The sequence below is a fragment of the Diospyros lotus genome, chromosome 11 (assembly GCF_014633365.1).
Source record: "Diospyros lotus cultivar Yz01 chromosome 11, ASM1463336v1, whole genome shotgun sequence".
In the NCBI taxonomy this organism is placed as follows: domain Eukaryota; kingdom Viridiplantae; phylum Streptophyta; class Magnoliopsida; order Ericales; family Ebenaceae; genus Diospyros; species Diospyros lotus.
In genome coordinates, this window is record NC_068348.1 from 22,417,498 (window position 1) to 22,444,248 (window position 26,751).

Here is a 26,751-nt window from a genome sequence, read left to right on the forward strand (position 1 = left end):
AGCCAATTGCTTATGAGCCAAATGTTAACCCATCTCCTAAACCCATTGCCACTCGAAAAGGTATACGCTCTACTCGCAACCCTCACCTCATATACACCTTCCTTAGCTATCATCACTTGGCTTCCCCTTATAATGTTTTTGTGTCTACTTTATCTTCTATTGTTATTCCTAAAAATACCAGTGAAGCACTTCCAGATCAAGGGTGGTGTCAGGCTAAGGTTGATGAGATGGATGCTCTACATTCTAGTGGCACTTGGTAAGTGGTTTCTCTTCCTCTTGGTAAATCCACTGTTAGTTGCCGCTGGGTCTATACTATGAAGGTTGGTCTTGATGGGAAGGTTGATCGCCTTAAGGCACGCTTGATTGCCAAAGGCTACACTCAGATTTTTGAATTGGATTACGGTGACACTTTTTCTCCGGTAACTAAGATTGTCTCTGTGCATTTGTTTTTATCCATTGTTGCAATGAATCATTGGCCTCTCTATCAGCTAGATATTAAAAATGTTTTTCTTCATGGTGATCTTCAAGAGGAAGTTTATATGAAGCAACAGCCTGGCTTTGTTGCTCAAGGGGAGTCTAGATTAGTATGCAAGCTTCGCCGATCTCTTTATGGGCTGAAACAATCTCCGCGAGCTTGGTTTGGATAGTTTAATATAGTTCTTCAAGAATTTGGTATGATTCGCAGTGAGGCCGACCACTCTATTTTTTATCGCCACTCATCCGATGGTCAATGCATTTATCTAGTGGTTTATGTGGACAATATTGTCATCACTGGAAATGATCAGGATGGTACCTTTCAACTAAAGACACATCTCTACAACCGTTTACAAACTAAAGATTTGGGTAAGTTGAAATATTTTCTTGGCATTGAAGTGGCCCAATCCACAAGTGGCATACTTATTTCGCAAAGGAAATATGCCTTAGACATTTTTGAGGATGCCGACATGCTTGATTGTGTTGATGCTCCCATGGACCTGAATATCACGCTCTTATCAGGACAGGGAGAGCTATTATCTAACCCTGGTAGATATCGCAAGCTTGTCAAAAAGCTAAACCACCTCACTATCACTCGTCCAGACATCTCTTTTGATGTTAGTGTGGTTAGTCAATTTCTATAGTCCCCATGTGATAGTCATTGGGATGCCGTCATTCGCATTCTTAGATATATCAAAGGCGCACCAAGACAAGGATTGTTATATGAAGATAAAGGTCAGACCTAAGTGAGTGGGTATTCTGATACCGATTGAGCAAGATCTCCTTCAGATAAACACTCTACTTTCGGGTACTGTGTTCTAATTGGTGGCAACTTGGTATCTTGGAAGAGTAAGAAGCAAGATGTAGTTGCTAGGTTTAGTGCCGAAGTAGAATACCGTGCTATGGCCTTGGCAACATGTGAACTCATATGGCTAAAACAATTGCTTCAAGAATTAAAATATGCCAAGGTGACACAAATGAAATTAATCTACAATAATCAAGCCACCTTGCATGTAGTCTCAAATCCAGTCTTTCATGAGAGGACCAAACACAAAGAAATTGACTATCATTTCATCAGAGAAAAGATTTTATCCAAATGTATTGCCACTAGCTTTGTTAATTCAGCCAATCAACTAACAGTCATCTTCACTAAATCTCTTCGAAGTTCTCGTATTAGTTTCATTTGTAATAAACTTGGTGCATATAAGCTATATGCTCCAACTTGAGAGAGAGTGTTGTATTAGCTATCAATTAGCTGTTAGAATAGCTATGATTAGTAGACAACTAGGCCTTAATTTTAGGAGTAATTTTAACCTTAATTATTGTACATTCCTACTATAAATCTCAATAGAAAGAGGCTAGACCTCACCAAGTTCTCTGATTCAACAATAACTATTAGGTTTTATACAGGCCTACAAAGAACAACTTGGTGGCAGATTGCTATCTCTAGACAAGGCAATTCAACAACTAAGGAGGTTATCCTTAATTGTTTCACCCTTATGATGGCCATAGATAGGCCTAACGGCAATTTAATGGAGCTAATACTAGAAGAAAATAAGAAAAATAAGGGAAGGTAGACTTGCACTTGCAGCTTCAGAAGGGATAGCGATAGAGCACCAATACATCACACATATCAGCGTATGGGTAAGAAAGGAAGCAAGAGAGCAATTGAGGAAAAGGATACAGGGGTAAAATTGTCATAGATGGTTAGGAATAACAACTTCACGTGGCTGTAACCATTAAGGGAATCTCTATAAGAGAGTGGAAAGAAGAGAGATGGGAGAGGAAAAACCTGAAGAAGATTCTAGGAGAGCAGGCCCTCTCGAATTGGCTCTCGTTTTCTTTTTTTTTGTTCTTCTTTCTTTCCTTTGTTAGTTTTCTGGAATTGAGCATTGTAATTCGGATGGATATCTACTGATTGGGATAGGAAATTGGAGTTTTGAGTGGGGATTCTATCACTTTGGTATCAGAGCAATCGATCCGTGGGGATGACTGTTTCTGAAAGAGTGGGTGAGCTGGAGAGGCGCATGGCAAGTTTACAAGATAATATAGAATCGGTGAAGGCAGAAGTCATGAGGGTGCAAAATATTGAAAAGAGCATGGCGGGGATGATGGATCGATTCAACCTATTAATGGCACGATGGGATAAACAGGAGAGGAAGGGGAAGCGAGATGGGGAAGACCAACCTACGGGATCATCCTTGTCGAGGGAGGGGACGCCAACGGTTGGAGGGAGAAGTGGCGAAGGGGGCAACTGGGTTGATGGAGTCGGAAGGCAGAAGTACCGTGGGAGGCGCCTGAAGATGCCCATCTTCGAGGGAGATGATCCAGATGGCTAGGTCTTCAGGGCTGAGCGCTACTTCACAATAAACCAGCCTTATTCTTTGAAGGAGGGGCTCTGTCTTGGAAGCACCCATTGATAGTGGAAGCACCCATAGCTTCTTTAACAAAGCAACTGCTACAAACCTAAAGCGGCCTTTGACAGCCACGACTCCTTTGTCTATTACTATAGCTAATGGCAGTCAAATGTTCAGTCACTACAAATGTGTGGGATTCACATGGATTATGCAAGGGCAAGAATTTGTGGCAAATCTCAGAATTCTAGAATTGGGAGGGTGTGACATTGTTCTTGGTGTGGACTCGATGAGGACAATGAGTCCCCTCACATTTGACTTCAATAAATTGGAAGTCACAGTAGAAATTGAAGGAAATAAGTTGACCTTAATGGGCAGTCTAGAGCAAGGAGAATGCAAGCTCATTAATGGAAAAGGCTGCAGAAGATGGTAGGGAAGAAATAGGGGCAAATAGCACAGCTCTATTCTATAAGAGCTGTAGAATCAACAGAAGACAATCAGCCCAAGGAAAGAGCCCCACCTACAGACTCGCTGGAGGTACAAATAGTAAAGAAGGTACAAAATTTGGATAGCTTACATTCAATCTTGGTAGAGTTTAAGAATCTATTTGAGGAACCCAATTCTTTACCTCCCCAAAGACCCTTGGACCATGCAATCCACCTCAAACCTAACTCTGCTCCTATTAACATTTGACCATATAGGTATCCCCCTATCCAGAAAACAAAATTGAGAAAAAAGTAAAAACCATGTTAGACTCAGCCATCATCCAGCCAAGTCAAAGTCTCTATGCTTCTCCAGTTCTCCTTGTCAAAAAAAAAGATGGAATTTGGAGGTTTTGCATAGACTACAGACAACTCAATTCTAATACAATCAAGAACAAGTTTCCCATACCTTTGATTTATGACTTATTAGATGAGTTGTTTAGTGCAAAAATATTCTCTAAGCAGGATCTTAGGTCTGGTTACCACCAAATTCGAATAGCACCATCCAATATACCTAAAACAGCTTTTAAAACTCATCAAGGCCTTTGCAAATTCACTGTTATGCCATTTGGCTTAACCAACGCCCCTGCCACCTTTCAAGCATTGATGAACTAGATCTTCTTACCTCATTTGAGGAAGTTCATCCTAGTTTTTTTTTTATGACATCCTCGTTTATAGTTCCACCTTTGACCAGCACCTATCACACCTTCAGACCACATTTGAGATCCTTAAATCTCACCAATTGTTTGTTAAGCTTTACAAATGTACTTTTGCTACTACGAAAGTTGAGTATTTGGGCCATATTATCTGTGGTGAAGGGGTGAGGACAAATCCTAAGAAAGTGGAAGCTATGTGCGAGTGGCCTAGACCTAAAACAGTAAAGGAGTTGAGAGGATTTTTGGGCTTGACTGGTTATTACCGAAAATTTGTTCAGCACTACGGAATGATTAGCAAACCACTTATTGAGCTGCTCAAGAAGGAAGGCTTTCAGTGGAATCCAAGGGTCGAAGAAGCTTTCATTGCCCTCAAGAAGGCCATGTCTATGGCCCCGATCCTTGCTTTGCCAGATTTTCCAAGCCTTTTACAGTGGAGACTGATGCGTGTGACTCGAGAATTGGGGCTATGTTGGTACAACAAGGGCAACCATTGGCCTTTATAAGCCAAGCCCTTTCTCAAAAACACTTGGGCTTAAGTGTTTATGACAAAGAACTTTTGGCGGTGTTAAGAGCTATTGATAAATGGCGTCATTACTTAGAAGGGAGTCCATTTGTGATCAAAACGGACCACGAGAGCTTGCAGTTTTTAGTTCAATAGAAGTTGCACATGCATCTCCAGCAAAAAGGAGTTTCAAAACTCATGGGCCTGGATTTTACTATTCAGTACAGAAGGGGTAAGGAAAATGTAGTGGTCGATGCCCTTTCTAGACGAGATGAGAATGCAGTTTGCCAGCCTATTGTAGCTATAATGTCGGAGTGGATGACAGAGTTGACAGAAAGCTATGGAAAAACGAAGTGGCTCAAGGAAATTTTGGCACAATTGGTAGTTAATCCTACTGCAGTCCCTAATTATATCTTGACGAATGGATTGATGAGATACAAAAGATGATTGGTGGTGGGAGATGATACTACCCTAAAAGAGAAGATCCTTAAAGCCCTACACTGCTCTCCAATAGGCAGTCTTTCAGGAATTCGTGCCACTTATCAAAAGGTAAAGCAACTCTTCTTTTGGCCAAAACAGAAGACAGAAGTATTGAAGTTTGTAATGGCATGTACAGTATGCCAGCAATGTAAACACGAACAAGTGCCCTATCCTGGTCTACTACAACCCCCGGCAATACCACAGCAAACATGGGACAACATTTCTATAGACTTTGTAGAAGGACTCCCTAAATCAAAAGGTAAGGATGTCGTTATAGTGATAGTCGATCGATTCACTAAGTTTGGGCACTTCCTCAACTTATCTCAACCATTTATAGCTCGAGAAGTGGCCAAAACATTTTTTGACAGAGTGGCCAACTTCCATGGTATCCCTAACACCATTATATCGGATAGAGATAAGGTTTTCACAAGTTCATTTTGGCAGGAGTTATTCAAGAAGTTGGGAGTGGGATTATGTATGTCAACAGCCTACCATCCTCAAACAGATGGCCAAACGAAACGAGTGAACCAGAGTTTAGAGGCGTATCTGAGGTGTATGTGCTTTAGCCACCCCAAGAATCGGAATAAGTGGCTACCATTAGCACAATGGTGGTATAATTCCACTTATTACAGTGCCATCAAAAGAAGTCCCTTCGAAGCTATGTTTGGATATAAACCTCCATTACTGCTTGCACTATCAGGATCGCAAACCTACTATGGTTGATGTAGAGCAGTACTTCCAACAGAGACAATAGCTGTTAGAAGTCCTAAAAAGGGAATTAGCTACTGCCCGTAATAAAATGAAACAGGCAGCGGAAAAATGACACAGTGAGAGGACTTTTAAGGTAGGAGATCAGGTCTACCTCAAGGTAAGGAGGTTTTTACAGCCACCCTATACATCCCTATCAGTCTCTAAACTAAGTCCAAAGTATTTTAGACTGTATCTAATTGAGGCCAAGGTGGGTCTAGTGGCATACAGGTTCCAGTTGCCAACGGGAGTGAACCAACATCGTATATTTCATATATCCTTGCTAAAAAGAGCAAAAGGAGTAGTTGAGTTTGTTGGACAAGACCTACCATCTGCTGCAAAAGGGGAAGAAGAGATAATTGAACCCCAAGCGGTGCTAGAGAAACGGGTACAATATCAAGGGCAGCTACCTTTACTTTAAGTGAGGGTGCAGTGGTCTCATTTACCACCGGACAACACCACATGAGAGTATCTCCCAGATCTACTGAAGCAGTTTCCTCGAGCTATTGGCCTTCTTTAACATTCTTGGGACAAGAATGATTTGAAGGGGTGGGGATTGTCACGACCCTAGTGGACTAGTATGTCATATTGTAAAATGTAGGGCCTAATGGGGAAATAACGGAGCTAACAGAATGTTGTAAACAGTTAAACCGTTGGGTAGTTAGAGTTGTTGAGACAGCTAGAGGTCTTATAAAGCATCAACCTATGGCACACTTGAGGGTATCTTGGAAGTTAATAAACAAATTCCCTCTCTCTTGATTCTCTCTCTCTTCTATCTGTTATTCTCTTCCTTTCTATCATTTTCTTACATTCATTCTACCAAATTGCAAGCCCTAATTCAAGGGCTTGACAGCAAGGTTGTTCTTCAAGAAAGGCATTATATACAATTAAATGATGTTCAAGAAAAGGAGGAGACTATTGATCAATAAAGAGGGACGACAGGGAAGAGAAGGATTTTAAGCAAATACTTGGACTAGACAATTGTAAGAAAAATAAATCAACTGAGCATAATAGATCTGTTGAAGAAGAGTTAACTTAGCAAAATTAACTTAGCCCATTGGAGGCTTATAAGCAGTCAACAGAAAAAGGCCAGAAGAGGGCAAAATCAGTTAGGACTCTTAACTAGTCGATTGAAAAGAGCTAGAATATTTAACCAAAGATGGTTGGCGACTCAATCGATCGGAGACTCATAGCCAATCATCTAAAAGGGGCTAGAATGCAAAACTAAGAGCCTAAATAACTTTTTCTTATTGATTTACAATTGGGGAGTTAGTTGTTAGTTATGATAGTTAGATTCCAGTTGTAAAGTTAAGGAAGTTATCCAACTATATAAGTACTTCAAAATTATTATTAACTGCACCTACATAAGTACTTGAGAATCATTATTAACTACACCTTATTCTAACTGAGTTAAACCCAGTGGCATAGCATTTATAATGTCAATTGATTTATAAAAATCACATTGACAATACAAATCCACACAAAAGAAAAATATGGCAAAATTTTACGTCGGAAGCCCTTCTTGACAGAATCCTTGTCATGACCCTATGAGTAATAAAAAGGTATTATTGTAATAGAATAAAATAGTTTGTTAGGGATATTTTAACAAGTGATTAGAAGCACATGAAAGCATGTGCTAAGCTGTTAGAAGGAAAATATGCTTATAAAAGATTGTTGTAATGGTTTGTTTTGTTATCCAAAAAATTAATGAATTGAAATATGTTTTTCTCTTCTTCTAAATTCTCTCCCTTTTCTTGATCTTCATCTCCCTCTTTTCTGTTCTTCTAATCCCCCTAACACTTCTTCTAATCTCTCCCTCATTCTCTCAAATTCCTCCTTAATTTCCTTCTGTTCCTAGTTGTAGCAAGATCGGATTCTTTCGATTCCCAAACTGATCCTAGGTTAAGCCCTAGGATCATGACAAATGGTATCAGAACAGTCCATCCTTGGTTGTGGTTTTGATTCGAGTTCTGACGATGATTATCGGTGAGTTTCGACGGTGATTATAGGCTGTTAATTTCCGATCGAAGTAGAGCAAGCAGTTTCGACTCCAAATTGTACGCGGATTCCGTTCAAAGAGACGGATTCCTCCGACTTCTTTGCTGGTGAGTTCCGACACCCTAGGCTGCTAATTTCCAAGTCGAAAGGCGTTTGAGGAGAGAATATGAGGCTTGGCAGCAAGCGAGCCAAGAAGTCGTGACTGGTGTAGGAGTTCCAAGAGATCGTAGTTGTGTAGCCGGGTTCGGTTGGAAGACAACGAAGGAAGAGTGGTCTACAACCACTGAAATGCGATTGTTGAGACGAGCGTGAGTCCGTCGAAGGTGAAGCGGATGACCCATAGAGTTGCTACCAGATCGATAAACTTCCTGTAGGCGCGGCTGGGTGTTGCGGCTTTGATCGAGAAATTCCGACCAGAGTTTTGTGGGGTACTACCGTTTTGATTGGTCAGTGATTTCAACCCAAACGGTAAGAAGTGTATCTAGGCAACTTCTTGAACCCATTGTAGTTGCTACCAGATTCCAGAAATACTAGAGGCGAGCGCAATTGGGCTAGAAGCCTGTGGACGGTGATTGGGTGGTGACCGGTGCAAGGAGGAATTGGGCTTCGATTGATCAACCAGCAATTCCGATCCAAGCTGCTAAAGCCAAGGCTATTCAGCGCATCTAATTCCTATGAGCCCGGTGATTGTCGGTGCTGCAGGCGAGTAAAATTTAGTGGGTTATTGAAGCCGAAGTGACTGAGGCGAGAAGGAACGGCACCAATGATTCCTGGCGAATTGTGAAGACTGTCAATGATTGGGTAAGAAGAGTGAATTGAAGCAGATCTGTATCATGACCCTAGGGTTTAGGAAGGAATTCGGATGAGAGTTTGAAGAAGATAGAGCAGAGAAGAGGGCAAGGAAGAATAGAACAGAATTGAGGGAGAGAGAGAATAGCTGTGGGAAGTATTGAGAAAGGGAATAGAGATTCAAATCATTCATTAAGCTACCTTCCTCTAACTACTCAAGCCTATTTATAGGCTTACAATTGAAGATGCTAACAACAACATAAAATACAACTAATAAGGAAAACACATGACATGTATTACTAATATATCTTTGGGATTCCTTGGGGTTGTGACAATCCCCACCCCTTCAAACAATTCTTGTCCCCAAGAATTGACTGCTGCTGACCCTATTATTCAGCCAATTCCAACCTTAATAATATGGTTTCTTCTTCGCCTTTTCTTATTCTTATCTCTTACTTTTCTTTTCTTATGTCTTTCAGTGTCTTTTCCTCCGAAAACAACAGTACCATGATTTGCTGCAGCACCTGTTCCAGCCATCCACCCATTCCTTGTTGCTCTCAAAATTAATTCCATTTGACCTGTCACGCCTTCCGCCATAATCTCTCTAACTGTAAAGAGTAAGTCAAATTGCTTTGCAGGCTGAAATTTGGTTCGATGCTGCTGTTGCTTTCCAATGGAATTGAGGACTATCAAAGCAGCGAAAGTCTCGTTTCCTTCCACAAAGAATTTCCCCACCATCTTCCCAATATCTTCTCTCTCTTCAGTAGAGGTATCCCCCATTGGGGTATCTTTAACTTCCCGGTTGTTGATGTACACTAAAAACCCGCTTCCAACAGATTTTTCTGTCAATGGAACCTTGATAGCTTCTTCAACAACTATCATTACTTCCTTGGCAGCCTGAATTGCCTGATCTAATTCAAGTTTTTCCTCATTCTTTGTAGCTACCGTCCTTATCCTTGGGTCTTTATCAGCCCCATACTTCTCCTAAGCTGCATGAACTCCAACTTCCCTTTCCATAGCTACTACATCCGCTCCCTGCACTACTTGATGAGCAGCCTTAGGAACTCCTATGACAACATTAGTTTTGGGCCTTTCTCCAAACCGAGTACACAAGGCATTTACAAACTGTGGCCAGCTCCATTCTACCCTTCCCGAGCTCCAATTTTGGAACCAAGCGTCTGCAATACCATCCAAATAAGCTGCAGCCATTTTCACTTTCTCCCCTTCCACTACTCAGTGTTGGTAGAACATCCGTTCGCACTGTCAAATCCACCACTGAGGTCTTTCTCTTTCAAACAGGGGAATGTCCAATTGTGACTTTGGAATGGTGGAGTGATTATTGCCAACCCTTTGGTCCCAATTATCCTCCTCTACCTCAGCTTTGTCCTCCACTTCCCTCGGATCCTATGACCACTGTCTATTCATTGGCGTAGTTAGAATGGGTGCCGATGAAGCCCTGGGAGTGAATTTCCTCAGAAGGCGAACATTAGGTTGCCTAGCTAACATGCTCAAGGTGTTCAATTGCTGACTGATCTGTTGGCGGAACCCAGCAATTTCCTCCCGAAGCCCGCTAAAGGCTAAATCCAGATTGTCCGCATACTCCAATTGGCTCCGACTGATCTCTTTTTGAGCTTGCCGACACCCCATCTCTAAGCTCTCCAAACGATCATCCCCCTGCCCTTGGTTCTGGCGTTTCCCGCTTTTAATAGAATCCCATCAGAATTCCATCTAATTCACCTCGCGTTGCCTTCAATTCCGCCTTAGTTAAGATGCAATAGCTAAGAACTGTTGCCTTCTTAATCTCAACTTCTGGACCCGTTTCTGATCCAATAACCCGCTACGCCACTCTAATTTGCCTTCCTCAAATCTAAATTCCGCACCCTAAGTTCACCCAAACTCACTACACACGCAACGATTAGACCTAGAATCGCACAATTGAAATCGTCGGTCTACTTCACCTTCCAAAATCGCAACAATCACATATTGATCTGCTCTGCTTTAATTCACCTCGGGCCTGCATCCCTTTTTACCCAATCATTGACCAAAAGCTCCGCCTGCTATTTCGTACCTAGATCAGCTCCAAATTTGCCTCCGAAAATCACCTAATCCAGCAGCTCAGGATTCACCAAGATCTAAGTCGTCTTCCTCAAAATCGAAATCAACAACCCTGAGTTTGCCTCAATCAATTGTACATGACCTCCCATATTCGCAATTAGCGATGATCAACGTGCTCAAGGATCTACTTCCAACACTCTCCTTACTTCTCTCTATCTACTCACAAACATAGCCGATAATCGCAATGAATGAACACCCTCTGGCCTTGCTCGCGATCGCTACAGATTCAACAATAGTCCCCAACTGCTTCTCCATCTCTATAACCGAGGTCACCTTCATCGCCTTAGCCACATGCACGCCTTCCTTGATCGAATAATACTTCCTAGATTTCTGAAGTCGGAAGCCCAGGCCTATTCCACCTTCTATGTTGGTTGATTCTGCTACAACCCATAAAATGTGCCAAAATCAAGTCAGAATTTGTCTAGAACTCACCTCTCACTCAACTTCCAAATCTGAGTTGAGAATCACAATTGAAATCGAGCAATTGAGAATCGCCGCTTGCGGAATTAACTTCTGAACCATTTCCGATCGCGCCTTCCTTCCCACCTCAGTCACATGCAGTGACCTAGACAGATTCCTAGAGTCGTTCGCCTTGCGTTGCCTACAATTCCGACCCTCACTGATCTGTCGAGGTCCATCGGATCTGAATTCGCCCCTGTTCCACTACAAATGCCAACATTTTGTTGTTATGAACTTAATCGTCGCTTGCAAAAATCACACTAGACAGGATCACTCAACTACGAAGCCACCGATTTTGGAAATTGCTTAGTCGGATACGATTTTGCTTTGCCTACAATTCGTCACTTGAACTGCCTCATTAAGTTACACTCGCTGATGTTCGGCAATCACTCACGATCCACTTCAAACCGCGCCACCCTAAACTGCCCTCAGATTATCTCGGAATCACTGTCGAAACTCACCTGGCCGCTTCGTCTCCAATTCCAAGCCCGAAGTACTTTGCTCTGATTAATTTTCCAGTCACTAGAATCGCATCCAGGGTTGTTGGAAATTAATCCGCCACTAAGCATCTGAAATCACGGCTTCAAATCCCCAACCTACTCCCGATCAATTCTGCAATCTATCGTCTGAATTTGTTGCGGAATCGCCTTGGTCAATTGTTACAACTTCCGACTCATAGCCAAGAATCGTCGGCTCTAATACCAAATGTCATGACCCTAGGGTTTAGGAAGGAATTCAGATGAGAGTTTGAAGAAGATAGAGCAAAGAAAAGGGCAAGGAAGAACAAAACAGAATTGAGGGAGAGAGAAAATAGCCATGGGAGAGTATTGAGAGAGGGAATAGAGATTCAAATCATTCATTAAGCTACCTTCCTCTAACTACTCAAGCCTATTTATAGGCTTACAATTAAAGATTCTAACAACAACATAAAATGCAACTAATAAGAAAAACACATGACATGTATTACTAATATATCTTTGGGATTCCTTGGGGTTGTGACAATCCGTTGAAGATCCATTGAGGCCACGCCAGCTGATTTATGACGGTGACAAAGGTAGATTCAAGTTGCTAAGCAAGTTGTTTCCCTTGACTTGATGAGATTCAAAGAATAAAACAAGGAAAATTAGAGAGAAAGAAGAGGATCTAGTGTCCGATTATTTTGCTAAATTGAGGCTGACATAGGTGAGTTTACAGCAGTTTCTTTGGTGACTGCTGACATAAGCATTCAATTGGAAGGCAGGTGGCTCATCTTACTGAGAAATTGAAGACTGTTGAGGGTTGAGAGGCAATCATTTATCCTAGGTGCTTGCTATGAAGCAGATAACAAAAGGAGATGTGGACTCAATTGCAGCTGAATGATGCTGCATTTTCAGTGGCTAATTTTCAAATAAGAGAGCAGCCTAAATTGCAGCGGACCAGTGCTGCATTTTCAGTGGGGTATCCTACTAGTGAAGCTAAGGGAGGCAGAGCATACATGGAGCAGAATGCTTCACTTGCAGCTGGAATGGAGCCTCCATGGTAGCCAAAGAAGGCTGCATTTTCAGTTGGCAGCAACAGGGAACAGGAAAAAGGGATCAGCCAAGTTGACAAGAAAACAAGAAGTGTAATACATGAAGAGAGCAAAGAATTCGGCCAAATGATACGTGAAAAGTTGCAAGAGTTTGCAATGATACTATCTAAGGAATGTCATTACAATTTTCCCGCTGAATACTTTGATGACTATCATGGAAGTTTTAACAAAGAAGAGTTTCTTAAAATGGAGAAGCTGAAGGAGAAGACAAGAAGGTGGGAAACTGATTCATCGTTGACTTCCAAGTATGTGCTTGGGTATTTTGAATTAGGCAACAATATCAAGAAGGATGTTAGCAGCATCAGAGAGGATATTGGTGATGGATTACATCCTTCAAAGGGAACCTATAATGAACAGATTGATAAGGCAGCCAATGCAGAGGGATCATCTGATATTGCTGAAAAAGAAGTCCAAATAGAGGGGAATTGCAGCCAACAAAAGGGAAGAGAAGTTCTCGATGGTGATGTTTTTGGGATTCTGCAATAAGACCAGTCCAACTTTAAGGAAGAAGGGGAAGAGGAAGAAGAGGAGGAAGAAAAAAGTGAGGAAAAGGAATTGGAGGAAGGCACTCAATCAATTGACAACCTCTCAAGCACTCTTACTAGTGCTGAGACACTTGGCCAAGTGTCAATCATTGAGAATCGTTGGCTGGAATTGAGATTGCAGTAGCTCCTAATGTTAATCCTCACAAACAGCCTTGGTATGAGCATTCAAGGCAAGTCTACAAGTCCCCATTGCTGCATTTCAAAGCTGTTGTTGATATTTTTGCAGCAGAGCATGACTGTGGGTTGAATGGGGGTACAATAACAGCAACTACGGTCGTAGATCTGCTCTCATTACTTGTAGTGGAGGGTAATGAAGTTTTCCCTAATGAAATTTTGGGCCAATTTATACTTGGAATTAATCTTGAAAACCTAAGAATGAAGAAGAAGAGACCTAGAAGTAGAAAGAAAGAAAGGAGGATGATTCGCATAGAGAAGGTTGGAATTGAATGAAGAGCAACGGCTATTCGCGGCAAGTTCTTGAAGACAATAACTCTCTTAAGGGGGGGGGGGGAATTGTCATGACCCTATGAGCAATAAAAAGGAATTATTGTAATAGAATAAAATAGTTTGTTAGGGATATTTTAGCAAGTGGTTAGAAACACATGAGAGCATGTGCTAGGCTGTTAGAAGGCAAATATGCCTATAAAAGATTGCTGTAATGGTTTATTTTGTTATCCAAGAAATTAATGAATTGAAATTTGTTTTTCTCCTCTTCCAAATTCTCTCCCCTTTCTTGATCTTCATCTCCCTCTTTTCTGTTCTTTTAATCCCCCTAACACTTCTTCTAATCTCTCCCTCATTCTCTCAAATTCCTCCTTAATTTCCTTCTGTTCCTGGCCGTAGCAGGATCGGATTCTTTCGATTCCCAAACTGATCCTAAGTTAAGCCCTAAGATCATGACAATCCTCTAGGAAGGGAATGAATGGATAAAATTCCCTCTCTCACTCCCCCCCTCCCGGCTCAAACTCAAACTCCCATCATCTTCTTCATTCTAAGGAGCTAATCGCTGACTATATAGCAATGAGCCAATGAGATTACCAGGTATCACAGTTTTTGTGGAACATATTAACAACACCAGAGATTACATCAACAATTCTAGCCTAAACTAACTAGATTTAAATTATTATTCACAAATCTACTTAGTATTCAACTAAAAATGAAATGAAGAAAAAATAAACTCAAATGAAATAAACATCTTTAAATAAGGAATTGGGTTGAACACTACAAACAAACAAATATTTATTTTGTCCTTGAAACTTGTAGATCTTATTATTGCATAAGCAACATAGTGATCAAAATATCACGTTTCTTGAGATAAAGCGCACAAATGATACACATGCACAATATAACTGGTTGAACATTCTCACCAAGAAATGGCGTTTAAACTTCAAATAACAATTCCAACAGACTCTTACAGCACTATACATGTTAAATTCATAATCCTGTGATCCAATCAGAAGTAGAGAAGAGATAGGATTTCTATAACCCAATCCAAAATGCAGATGACTTCACGTCATTATCTAATTTTCAGGATGTAGTGAACATTATACAAATTACTAGAGTGATGATGAGATTGGGTGTATTTTGGTTTTGTGGTTGAGAGTTTATCTCCTTTCTACAAGCCTATTTTCAAGTAGTGAGTTTCTAATCCTCCTTAGTCTATAGGGGTAGGAACATTGTCGAACCACATTAAATATACATCTCTAGTTCTATCCCTTTGTGGGTTATAGAATTTTATTCAGTTTATTTTAATTCCTAACAATATAGACAAACAACAAGGGCAATGATTGTGACGCCCTTGATTTTTTAGCAACACTACAGAGAGATAATGAATTGGGTTAAGGCCGAAACCATTATGCAACTCCATTATGTAGTAGTAGCACCCGGTTTCTAAAGCCAGAATCACCTTCCAGCACTACGACCCTCCACGACCACTCAAGCCACTTTCTATGATCCATTGATTTGACCAATCATATTACTACCACTAACACACATCAACTATTCCGAGATGGAGTAGTCTAGAAACCAGCAATACCACCCACAGGAACTACCATAATTAATAAAAGAATACCTTAATTTCATAAGTAACCTGTGAAACTGGAGTTTGTATGTTAGAAAAAAAAAAAATAGTTATAGCCTTTGCATGACAAAATTGCAACAATTAGCTAACATCTGAATAAGCAACAGAAACACATTCACAACAGGACAAAGAGGGGTCCTGCCCACAAGATAGAGGGATTTTTTGTTACCATTCATTAGAAACTAAACGTAAGGATAAGGAAAGCTTGAGAATCGAAATGCACGACCCAAAATTAGATTCGCAGAGTTTATAGTTCAGAAGAAGTAAAGAATTTGATAGAAAGAAGGGGGCCTATCAAGAACTTGATACTTGGAACGTACGAAAGATTCCGATATAAAAGGTAAAGAGGCAATTTTACGTTATATTACACATTTAAAAAATCGTTGTTATATACGAAATAATCCATAATAACTGCATGAATGAACTAACCAGGGTCACACTGCTGATAGAATTCTTCCACATCTGGAACAAGCAACCAAACAAAAGTTACACTCAAAACACAAAACAAAGAACAATACTGTCTGGAAAGAAGGAAAAAAACATTCAATAACAGGAGAAAAGGACAGTAAAAATTGGAAACAAGGAAGAGGGTTTCTTTGCTCATATTCGATTTTTGGGGTTGATTGGGTGTCGGGGTTACCGGTGGTCAGGGCTTTGATCAAGGCGGCTCGTCGGCCCTTGAAATCCCTGAATACCTCTTCCACAGTGCGAGGATTGTACGGCTGGGCTCCTTCCATCACTCGAAACAAATCAAAATAGGGGGCAGCGAAAGCGGAGCAGAGAAAATCAGTTTGTAGCGAGAGAGAGAGAGAGAGAGAGAGAGAGAGAGAGAAAGTGGAGGAGGGAAAATTGGAAAATACGATGCTCCCTCGCAGAGCAGAGTGAGTGAAGTACGTATTGAAGCCAGCGAGAGTGTGGAGTGGGTATGGTATTCGCCGGATTTGAATCGGATTTGGAGTTGAATAATTAAGTGAATTTGATTTCCAATAAAATAAACAAATAATTTTGGGCAACTCCTCTCTCTCTCTATATCTATCTTTGCCCTAAAAGGGCTCGGAGAAAATGACACTTGACGTTGGGCCTACTGGGCTTCCATTCCAAACATCAATCCCTCACAGCTTTGAGGCCCACGGTCATATATTCATTATCAATCTTTATATCTATAAAAATATGATAGTTTGTAAAAGACTTTTTCTGTTCAAAACTTATATTAATTACTAAAAGTAGTAATAATTAAATATTTATATTTTTTAATAAATTAAAGATAGTAATTAAATTAAAAAAATTAAGATTTCGAATACTATTTATAATATTTATTTATAACTTAATTTTAAATTCAATTAATCTTCTCATCAATTAATTTTTTAATTAATTAAAAATAAGTATTATTTTTTTATCAATGTTATTAATTAAAAATATTTATAATATTATTTTTTATTAATTCCTCAATTAATCAAAAATAAATATTATTTCTCAAGAATATGAATAAACAACTTAAATTATTAATTAAATCATAGAAAATTATTCATTTGTATAAAATAAAAATAATTTGCATTTAGTTTTTATCATTCCAAAGCAATTGAAAATCTAAAGTACTTGAAACTTTTCACGATCAATTAAATAAATATTATTAATAAAAAATTTGAATAGATAGTTTAAATTATTAATTAAGTCATGTATAGATATATAATTTCTCAATAAATAAAAAATAAATATTTTTTTATAATATTATTAATCAAAAAATATTTATAATATTAGTTTTTATTATTCCTCAATTATTAAAAAATAAATATTATTATATGGGTTTTTCAATTTTAATTAAGATTTAACATATCACATTTGCAAGATTATGCAAAAAAATTAATACATAGTGAAAAAAATAAGTCAAAATTGATATTTTCAAAGTTTTGTTATTATTGTAAAAATTAAATTTCAAGATCAGAAATTAAAAATTTCAAATGAATTTTTAATTAACATTAAAAAATCTATGTTTCCTCACATTTAGAAGTTTTAATTTATATTTATAATTTATAAATAAATATATAATATAATAAATAATTTTATTTTAATAATTAATCAATCACTATCTTTAATTTAATGCAATACCAATGCATGAGTTTTTCAATATTAATTAAGATTTAAGATATTGTATTTTCAAGACTAATATATATATTTTTTAATATTAATTAAAATTTAACTTTTAAATTTATTGTAATTACACTCTTCATGCATCGCACAGGTGAACACTAGTTATTCTTTAAATTTTACTCTTCACCTTTTACATTAAATAATTATATTATTATTTTTTAATACAAAATTATAACTTTTGTGGTGGATTTGACTAATCCTTGGGAACACTTTTCGTGTTAAAAGCATTCTTGTTTATTATAGTTTAAAAGCATTCTTGTTTATTATAGTTAATTTTAAATTTATTTTTACTTATGACTAAGTAAAGTCATTGGAAAGGCGAATCCCATTTATTTTTCTCTGATATGATTCCGCCATGATCATAGACTTGATCTAAATTAATCCATTTTTATAAAATTTGTCAATTTTTTTGTTAAAATCCCCTAATTTTATTTCTTTAGTCAAGAATATTAATTTCTAACATTATGGTTTGTTAATAGTTTACAAATAAGTTGGCTAATATGGGTTTAATATATATTGTTGTGGGTTACATTAGATTATTTGAAGGATAATCTCTAGTGTAACTTAGGACTATAATAATAACCAATCAAATTGGGATTAGGTTAGTTTAATCATGCATTGTGAATAGGTCAGTTTTAAAGCAAATTTTTAATTCAAACAAAGTCCAACCATAAACACTCTTACTATATATAGTCGTTAGTCATTAAGTAACTAAGAAAACAATTTAATTTTAGGCCCACAAAAAATAAATAAATCACCACATAAATAAGGTGATTAGTACCTCAGTTGTTCTAAGTTGTTGGAACCATTAGAACCATTAAAAGCATAGTATTAGTGCCAATCTATTGAGGTAAGAAACATAAAATTAAAATTTATATGTTGACATAATAAATGTTTAATTGTTTAGTATTTTTATAAAGTTTTATTTTTAATGTAAAAACCTTTTGCGAGAATGAGTAAATTTTATTGATTCAAACAAAATTATTTTTTAATTCTAATTTTACTCAAGAGCAAAAATCCAAATTTAAAAAAAAAAAAGAAGAAAAGAAATACTATTATATGCAATTGTTTTCTCTTGCGAGACAAACAACATAAAAATACTTTTAAATAAAAGTGTTAAAACCAAATCAATCCAAGAAATTTGATTTGGTTTGCTTTGTCTTGCTCTTGCCAACAAACCCAAAGTTGTATTATATTATATAATATACTTAGACAGTGTTTGTTAAAATAAGTAAGATAAGGAAATATTAAAATAAGTTTAAAATATTTTCTAGATCAAGATATAGAATTATCAAAATAAAATTACGAAACATTATAATATTTCTATCAAATTGTTTGTTAATTTTTTGAAATCTATTAGAAATTATACTTTTTTTTCCTCCACATGTTTGTTAAATACATATGATAAATACCGAGATAAGAATTTTTTACTAAAATATGTCTATTATCGAATTAAATCAAAACTGTATGTTAACATCAACAATAAATTTATAATTAAAATAGTATTTTATGATTAATATAAATTATCAAAAAAGTAAAAATTAAAAATAAAAATATTATTTTATTTTCTAAATTCATATTCAAAAATAGATTTTAAAAATACTCAAAAAATAAAATAATTATTGGTGAAATTATAATAATTCCACTTAGATAATTAAAATGTGTCAAATCATATTTTCATAATAGATAATAAAATATAAAATTGAATAAAATAATTTAAAAAATCGATGAAAGGAATTTGTATTAGATAATAAAATATATATTTAGAGAGAGAGAAATTTAAATTTTAAAAATGTATTAAATGACATTAATTATCCTACAATGAGCATATGAGTAATTTAAGCTTATTTGTAAAATATCAGATAAATTTATTTGGAAGGGGCCTAGATAAATTTATTTGTAAAAAGTTGGATAAGAAATCACATGAGGGTTTTTTTGAAAAAAATCATATAAATTTAACAAATACGTTGGAAATTATAAACATCCAAAATATATACTTCTCATATCTGTCATTTTTTATCATATATCTTAATTAACAAATACTACTTTAATAAAAATGTTATTTAGACAATTTAATTGTAATATTTTTTAAAATATTTATATATTTATGTGTTATATATTTATATTAATTATAACATAAAATATAATATATCAATGAACGAGTATTGTCAAAAGTGTCGTAATTAAATATTCAAATAGCATTTTTGTTTTGGGTCAATTAGAAATTGAAGTTTTAAATGGTCCGGACTTATGATCTGTTTGTTGTAGCTTAAAAGTTGTAATTTTTAGCTTTTAACTTCCAAAAAGTTAGAATGTAGTGTTTGTTTTAACTTATAGAATTCTAACTTATAACTTCTATTAGTTTTTAGAAGGGGCAGAAGCTGACTTTTTTAAAGTTGGGATACCCCAGCTTTTATAACTTTTGCTTAAATAATTACATTTTTGTGACAATTTTGCCTTTATTTTTAACAAATAATTACCCGTTTGTCTACGCAATCATGGGTTTTTCTTCTCCACCACCATCTCAATTTTCAGATCTCTTTCTCTCTCTCACCATCTTCCTCTCTCTCTATACTCTAATTAATTTTTTTATAACACTTGAAACTTATACATATACACTAATTAATTTTTAAATTATCATTCTATAACTACTAAGGGTATTATGGACAATTATACAAAAATAAGTTATTTTACAGCTTATGATATCAAACACCACAACTACTTAACTATAACTTCTAAGAAGTTGCAACAAACAGATTCATAACTTATTATAAGTTTTAGAAGTTATAATCTAAAAAACTAGAAGATATAATTTCTTTAATTAAGCTGCAACAAACTGGGCCTTACTACCCAACATCAATCAGTCATCATTAGCTAGTTATTAAATTTTTATCAATTTTTTTATTTTTTCAAAATTAAATAAGATAAATATGTCACCTTTAAATTATAGAGATATAAAATTAAATGTAAATCTATAAATGTGCAATTCCAAAGTTTATCTACATAGTTTAGGTCTTGTTTGTCAATAGACTAGGTTCAGATGTAGATCTAATCTCTTTAGTATGGTTTGATAATAAATATGTATGAAACTGATTAACTCAAACCAAAATGTAAATTTAGTTACATATATCATAATAATATGAATAATAGATTAAATAAATAATATTAAATACATTCCATATTAGACTAAATTAAATACTTAATATATTATATATAGTAGTAAACATATTTAAATATAAGATTGACTATTTTCAGCTCAAATTATATTTTTTTTTTATAGTGCGAGTTATGAAATGTTTTAGATATTTTTTAATAAATATTAAAGAACATTTAAAACATTTCATAACTTTAAATCCAAAAAACAAGTGCACTCTGGGTTGCAAGTAATTTTATTCTTTAAATATTAAAAGCTGCCCAATGTATTTCATATTTAATTTACTATATAATGTTTTCTGCTTGGAAAATATTATATTATATAAATGTTAAATATATATTTTAAGATTTAATATATATGATGAAATATAAAATATATTCAAAATACTACATACTTAATTTATCATCTATATCTAAACCTTCATACTATATAAATTAGGTTTGGACATAGATTTTAGTAATTGCATCCATGTTCTATGTCCAATACTAGACATGACAAACTTGAGGTAGGTAGATATTATTTGAAATGGTATAATAACAATTTAACACTAAATAATCTAATTTTTATATAATTAATTTTTTTTGCTAAATTAATACTTGAACATTTAAAAAATGGATTAACTTGACATATGTAGTTAGTTAATCATTAGTTTAACTAACTATGGTTAACGATTATCTGATGGCGAGTACTAAATTGAGACAATTTTGAAAGTTCAAATACTAAATTAACTCAAAAAAATATAATAAGTACTAAACTGAACATTAAGGAGTTGTTCTCTTCACGTTTCACTTTTTAATTATATGTTTTGAATTTATTTTTAATTTTGAATTTTAAGTGTCTATTTTAATATTTGCTAAAAATGATTTTTTTTTTGTTTGTAGTGTTTTTCGCATTTTAAAAATTTTGAGCGTATTTGTGATTAAAACAACTAAAATAACTTTTTATTATTTTAAGCTTTCTTTATAAATATTTTTCTTATTTTTAAAAATATATTTTAAAAAATATAAAAATAAACACGTTTTTACTATTTTAAAAAACAGACAATAACAAAAAGAAGAGGTTACCTTTTAGCATATATAATATTTACCCAAAAATATCTAGTTGCCAAAAAAGTTTAATGGAAAATTTATTTATCTAATAAGTTTGTATATAAAAATATTGCAATTCTGTCATAAATAAAAAAAAAAACTATATTATTCATATAAAATTGAAATAAATTTGACAGATTTACAATAATTTTAATTAGAATTTTGAATAATTATTTTAAGAAACAAATAAAATCTATTTATTAATGCATTGCCATACGAATTCAAGGAAAGAAGATGGGTAACAAGCAGTACCTGTATCTGCATCTGAAGTATAAATTAAGTGTAAGTTGTATTGAGAAGTCTCTTCAGAGTCTTGTATCCAAGTGCCAGTGGGATCATAAAAAGGATGAAATCCAAAGCAATCTGAATGTATAAGCAGCTGGCTGGGTAGCAATGAATAGTTACTTACATATGTTCCCATAGTTTTGCAATTACTAATTACTACTGATAATTTGCATTTTACATCTCCCCACCCCACCAACAAACAAAATTAATAATAATTGATAATAATATCTACTACTCCGACTGCTGCCGGCATGCTGCAGCTGCAGCAGGCCTTTTCCAAAAAAATTGTATCAAATTAATTAAGAGTTCCTCAGCATCAATTAACGATTGAATTCAGCAACTATAATTTCAAGTTTTTGTTCAAGAGCCCTTATGTAAGCTCCACTGCGCTCCCTTTCTTCTGGGTCATTACTGGTTGCCAAACTTGCTTTCCAACTCGATATCTTCTTCTTAATGCTCTTTATCTGTACATATATTTATGAGAATTATTCCACAGGAAAGAAGAAAATTAACATAATTTTAACAGTTTGTGGGAAGTAAAAGAAATTAAAATTTAAAAATATATATTTATTATTAAATTATAATTGAATAATATTTTCCTGATCAGACCTTTCTATAGGGCCAACGCGACAAGCCGTGCTTGCGGCAGACCTTCTTCACCACCGTGGGGCACACCTTCATCTTCTTTGCTGCGTCGTCTAGGGGAAGATCACAATACTGCACGAAATCCTTCAGCTTCAGTTTTCCTGTTCTTTCCCTCTGCACTAGAAGAAATTAATTAATATTTAAGCAGCAACATGGGAATTATTAATTATAGCAGGAATGCATGGATTACCAGGTAGATTAGACGCCATATAGCATTAATTTAATTTGGAGGTGGTAATTAAGAACTAATGCTCTCTCTAAGCAAGAAGAATTTCATGGAAAGCAAACAAGTTCGATAACTAATTAAGTTTTTGGTTTGTTCTTAGCAAGAGATGAATATTAATCTATATGGGTACTTACAATTTAGTCTTAGTCCATAGTGGAAATCCTCCAGAATGGATTGCTCATAAAAATTATAATCACGTGGAGGAGATTTTGGTTTACAATAAGACGTGTAATTAAATAATAAACAGAATACAACCTGCGCTGCAAGGGAGGTCTTCGGAGGCCTCTTTTCTTCGCTCCCAACCACGAATTGATTCTTTTCCTCTCGACAATTCATTTGATCATTATTATAATCATCGTCTGCATAAAAGGGTTAATTAATTACATTCCCGACCATCCATATTATACAAAGTTGGCATACTTAACATCATGATATATTCTTAATATATAGAAGGTACGTATAATTAAGCATGTACATGTGTACGTATATGGTACGTATGATTATCCAAATTAAACAAATTACTGACAAAATCCATATATAATAATCGAAAACAGTAAACGAGTGACAAATGAACAAGAATTAGAGGAATCTCCCCACCTAAATCCGGTGGAAATTGTCGAAGGAAATCATCGATATTATGGAGACAGTCATCATCTCCATTCAATCCCACGCAGAGGGATTCGTAGAAGACCAGAAGAGGATCTTTCAGCATGGCGTAACCGCCTTGTTTGTGCTCGTGGCAATATCGCATCAGGAATTCTCTCACCTCCTCCAAACTTTTCTTCCCGAAACTGGATATATATATATATATATATAATCATCAAACCAAATCCTGTTAGTGTATTTCTTAATTAATTAGCAGAATGAAATCACAGAGAGTTGATCTAATTAATTAATTAATAATTAAACAAACTCACTTGAACATTTGGTAGTGGTTTTTATTAGTCTCACTGCCATCATCATTGCACCGGTTCTCAAGAACAGCGTGACAGATCAAGCCGATTCTTCCATGAATCTCAAGCTTTGTCACGTGGGTGCCTAACAAGCAATGCCGTGGATCGAATATTGTAAAACAAACAAATGGAGGAATTATATAATTGATTTACTAAGTAATGACTAAATCTTGGTAAAATTAATTAATTACAATTACAGTCATGAATTATAGATTCGAAATCAAGTAATAATACCCTTTACATGGGTTATTTCTCTTAGTACTTGACAACAAGTGCATTTATATGGAGAAGAAGACACCAGCCAATCGGATTTTTGAATTGAGTCTCTGAATTGATCGGCAAATTCTGAATTTGTTTGGCCGGCGGCAGCCGGAATTTCAGGACCCGGGCCTGGAGAATCAGTAGTGGAAGAACAAGGCAAGGACCAGATAATTTCGTCAAACAGCGAATAACTGGCGGCGCCGACATTAATCTTGCAATCATCATCAGATTGAGGGACGCTTATTAATGGCAATTCGCCAAATCCAAGACTAGCGTTCTCATAAGTCATCATATTGTCTACGGAGAGAGAAAGGGCTTCGTCAAATGGATCGTCATGATACGGAACTGCCACCGAATGCATGTTGGGGTGTGCAAATATACGTGTGTTTAAATTAATGGCGGTTATAGGGTGCGGCGGCGCCTGGCGACGGGACACCAAGCGCCGCAGTGGGAGTGGCGGACGGCGGTGGCAAACAACGGGGATTGGCGGTTTGGAGTAGACAATGGGATGGATGAATTGAGAGACAACATCAAAGCGAGAGCGGCAATTAATGTCACGTACAGAAATCGAAGCGAAGTCGTTGATTACTGTTTGGTTGGTTTCAGACAAGACCGTTGTTTTTTCCTTTTTTATATGTAATAAATCATTACAGTGTGTTGAACGATTATTTGTAGAAAAATGCTAAGCGCAATTAGCTTTTAAATAATTTAAATAATAAATATATTATATTTTAAAATATTTAGTTAAATAATAAAATTAAAGATAAATTATAATAAATACATTTTATTTAAAAAATTTAACAAAAGTGTAATTTTTTAAATACTACAAAACCTATTTAGCAAAATATTCCATTTAATTAAGAGTTTACTTGATTGCCATGACTTGATAATATCAAAATACCATCTTTACGCCCCCAGGGCATAACCGTAAGGGGCGGTTCAAAGATGGTATTTCGCTCTCAATTTATGGGTGTACTTAAGATTGGTCCAAGTAAGGGTGTGCATTCTATCGGTTTAATCGAACCAGCCGAATCGAAGTGGCCGGTTCGGTTCGATTATTTAGGTTGGCAGTGACCGGTTCGGTTCAAAGGGATAGAGATTGAGCGATTCGGTTTAGCGGTTCGGTTTTCTCGTCCGTTTATTCGAAGAAACCGAACCGACCGAAGTATGAAACGATGTCATTTTGTATATCTAGAAACGACTTCGTTTTGCGTTAATCCCCCACCCAACCTTAGACCCTTAGTTGGTTCATCCGCGCGCCATTCATCAATTTCCCAATTTCAGAGAGCTAGAGAGCGAAACCCTAACCCTAACCCAAAAACCCCATTTCGAACCCCGGTCGTCGTCGACGCGTCGTCGTTGCCGTCGCCCTCAGTAGTCGATTCCTTCGTCGCCTCCGTTGTCCCGGCCCGTCCGTCGCCTCGCCTTTGTGTTAGACATCGACATACTCACACAGATACAGAGAGTACTTTGATACGCTAAGACTAGTCCAAGCCGTTGGAGTTGCAGTCTTGTTAGGCCTTCTCCGATGGAAATCAAATACTGCAACCGAGGCTCAGCTCAGAGATCAGGTACTCTGCAAATCATCCATGTAATCATAACTCCTTGTCTCTCAAATCTTTTATTTTTCTTGGACCAATCCTCAGGGCTAAAAACTTGGAACGACTTACATACCTGATGATAGATTTTCTGAAGTGGTAGCCGCACGCTCCCTTCTTGCCTCTCCGAAGGTACCTGCAATGGAGACGGGGACTTGCTCCCCCGGTCGATCTCCGATGATTAAGTTCGTCCCTGATCTAGGATTAATTATCCCTTTTTAAACTATATCTCTCAGAAAAGGATAAGAAGAATCTCCCACCTTTTTCTCTTACCTTTTCTCAGGATAGGGATCATGGAGGGATCTTCGGGATCTCCCTTCCGCCTTCTTCGGAACTTCCCCGATAAAGATTTCGCTATAATATCCGTCTCCGAAGAGTTCGGGATAGCTGTTGCCTCTGTGACCTTCGGTGGGTTAGCCTGTTCCTGAGGTCTCGGAGATTTCTTTACTGAGTGCTTATCCGATTGACGTGGCGATACTTGTCTGCCATGTATCTTTTGACCGCCACTAGGTATCCGTCTTGGCGTAATTATGGGACCGATGGCGTTCTCCTCATCACTTGCCCCCCCACTCCTTGAGCTCTTCGGCTTGAAGGGCTCGAGGAGTGGTAAAGCTCCTGAGGCTCTTCCATCTAACTTCTTCTTTTCCTTTCTTCTTTTTTTTTTTTTTTTTTTTTTTTGCGTGTCTGGCGGACGCGAAAATCGATCGATTTTGACGGCGGTATCCCTTCCCTATGCGTTGTCCGAGGCCTTTTCGTCTTTCGAGCTCTATCAGTGCGGGGTGATCAATGCTCATTATTGCTCGCCCTTTGTAGCATCCCAAAAATTTGGAGACAACTAAAAATAATTAATTTAGATGTTTGTGGATATTTTAGAATATTTAGAAATTTTTGAGAAATATTCATTTATGATATTTTAAAGAAATAGGAAATTAAGGTGATTAATTAAATTAATTGAAAGTATTAATGAAAACAATAAAATAACATATAGTGGCAAAAATAATAATAATAGAAATAATAATAATAATAAGATAATAATAATAATAATAAAAGAGATAATTAAATCAAATTAAATTAAACTAATTAATTAATTAATATATATATATATATATGTGTTTGTGTGTGCTGTGCGTGGCGCATCCATA

At 36.2% G+C, this 26,751-nt stretch overlaps 1 protein-coding gene across 2 annotated transcripts in view; it reads right to left on the minus strand.

The window, feature by feature from the left end:
• Positions 1–16,220, minus strand: part of LOC127813309 (PHD finger protein ALFIN-LIKE 4-like) — a 28,653-nt gene extending 12,433 nt beyond the window's left edge. The window contains exons 1-2 of one of the 2 annotated variants that reach the window (XM_052354229.1): positions 15,892–16,220; positions 15,681–15,713 (exon numbers count right to left, since the gene is read on the minus strand). In XM_052354229.1, coding sequence (XP_052210189.1) covers positions 15,681–15,713; positions 15,892–15,988 — 130 coding nt within the window. In that variant the 5' untranslated portion in view covers positions 15,989–16,220. The remainder of the gene's footprint in view (positions 1–15,680; positions 15,714–15,891) is intronic. The other variant, XM_052354228.1, reaches the window with a different exon arrangement.
• Positions 16,221–26,751: the final 10,531 nt, after the last annotated feature.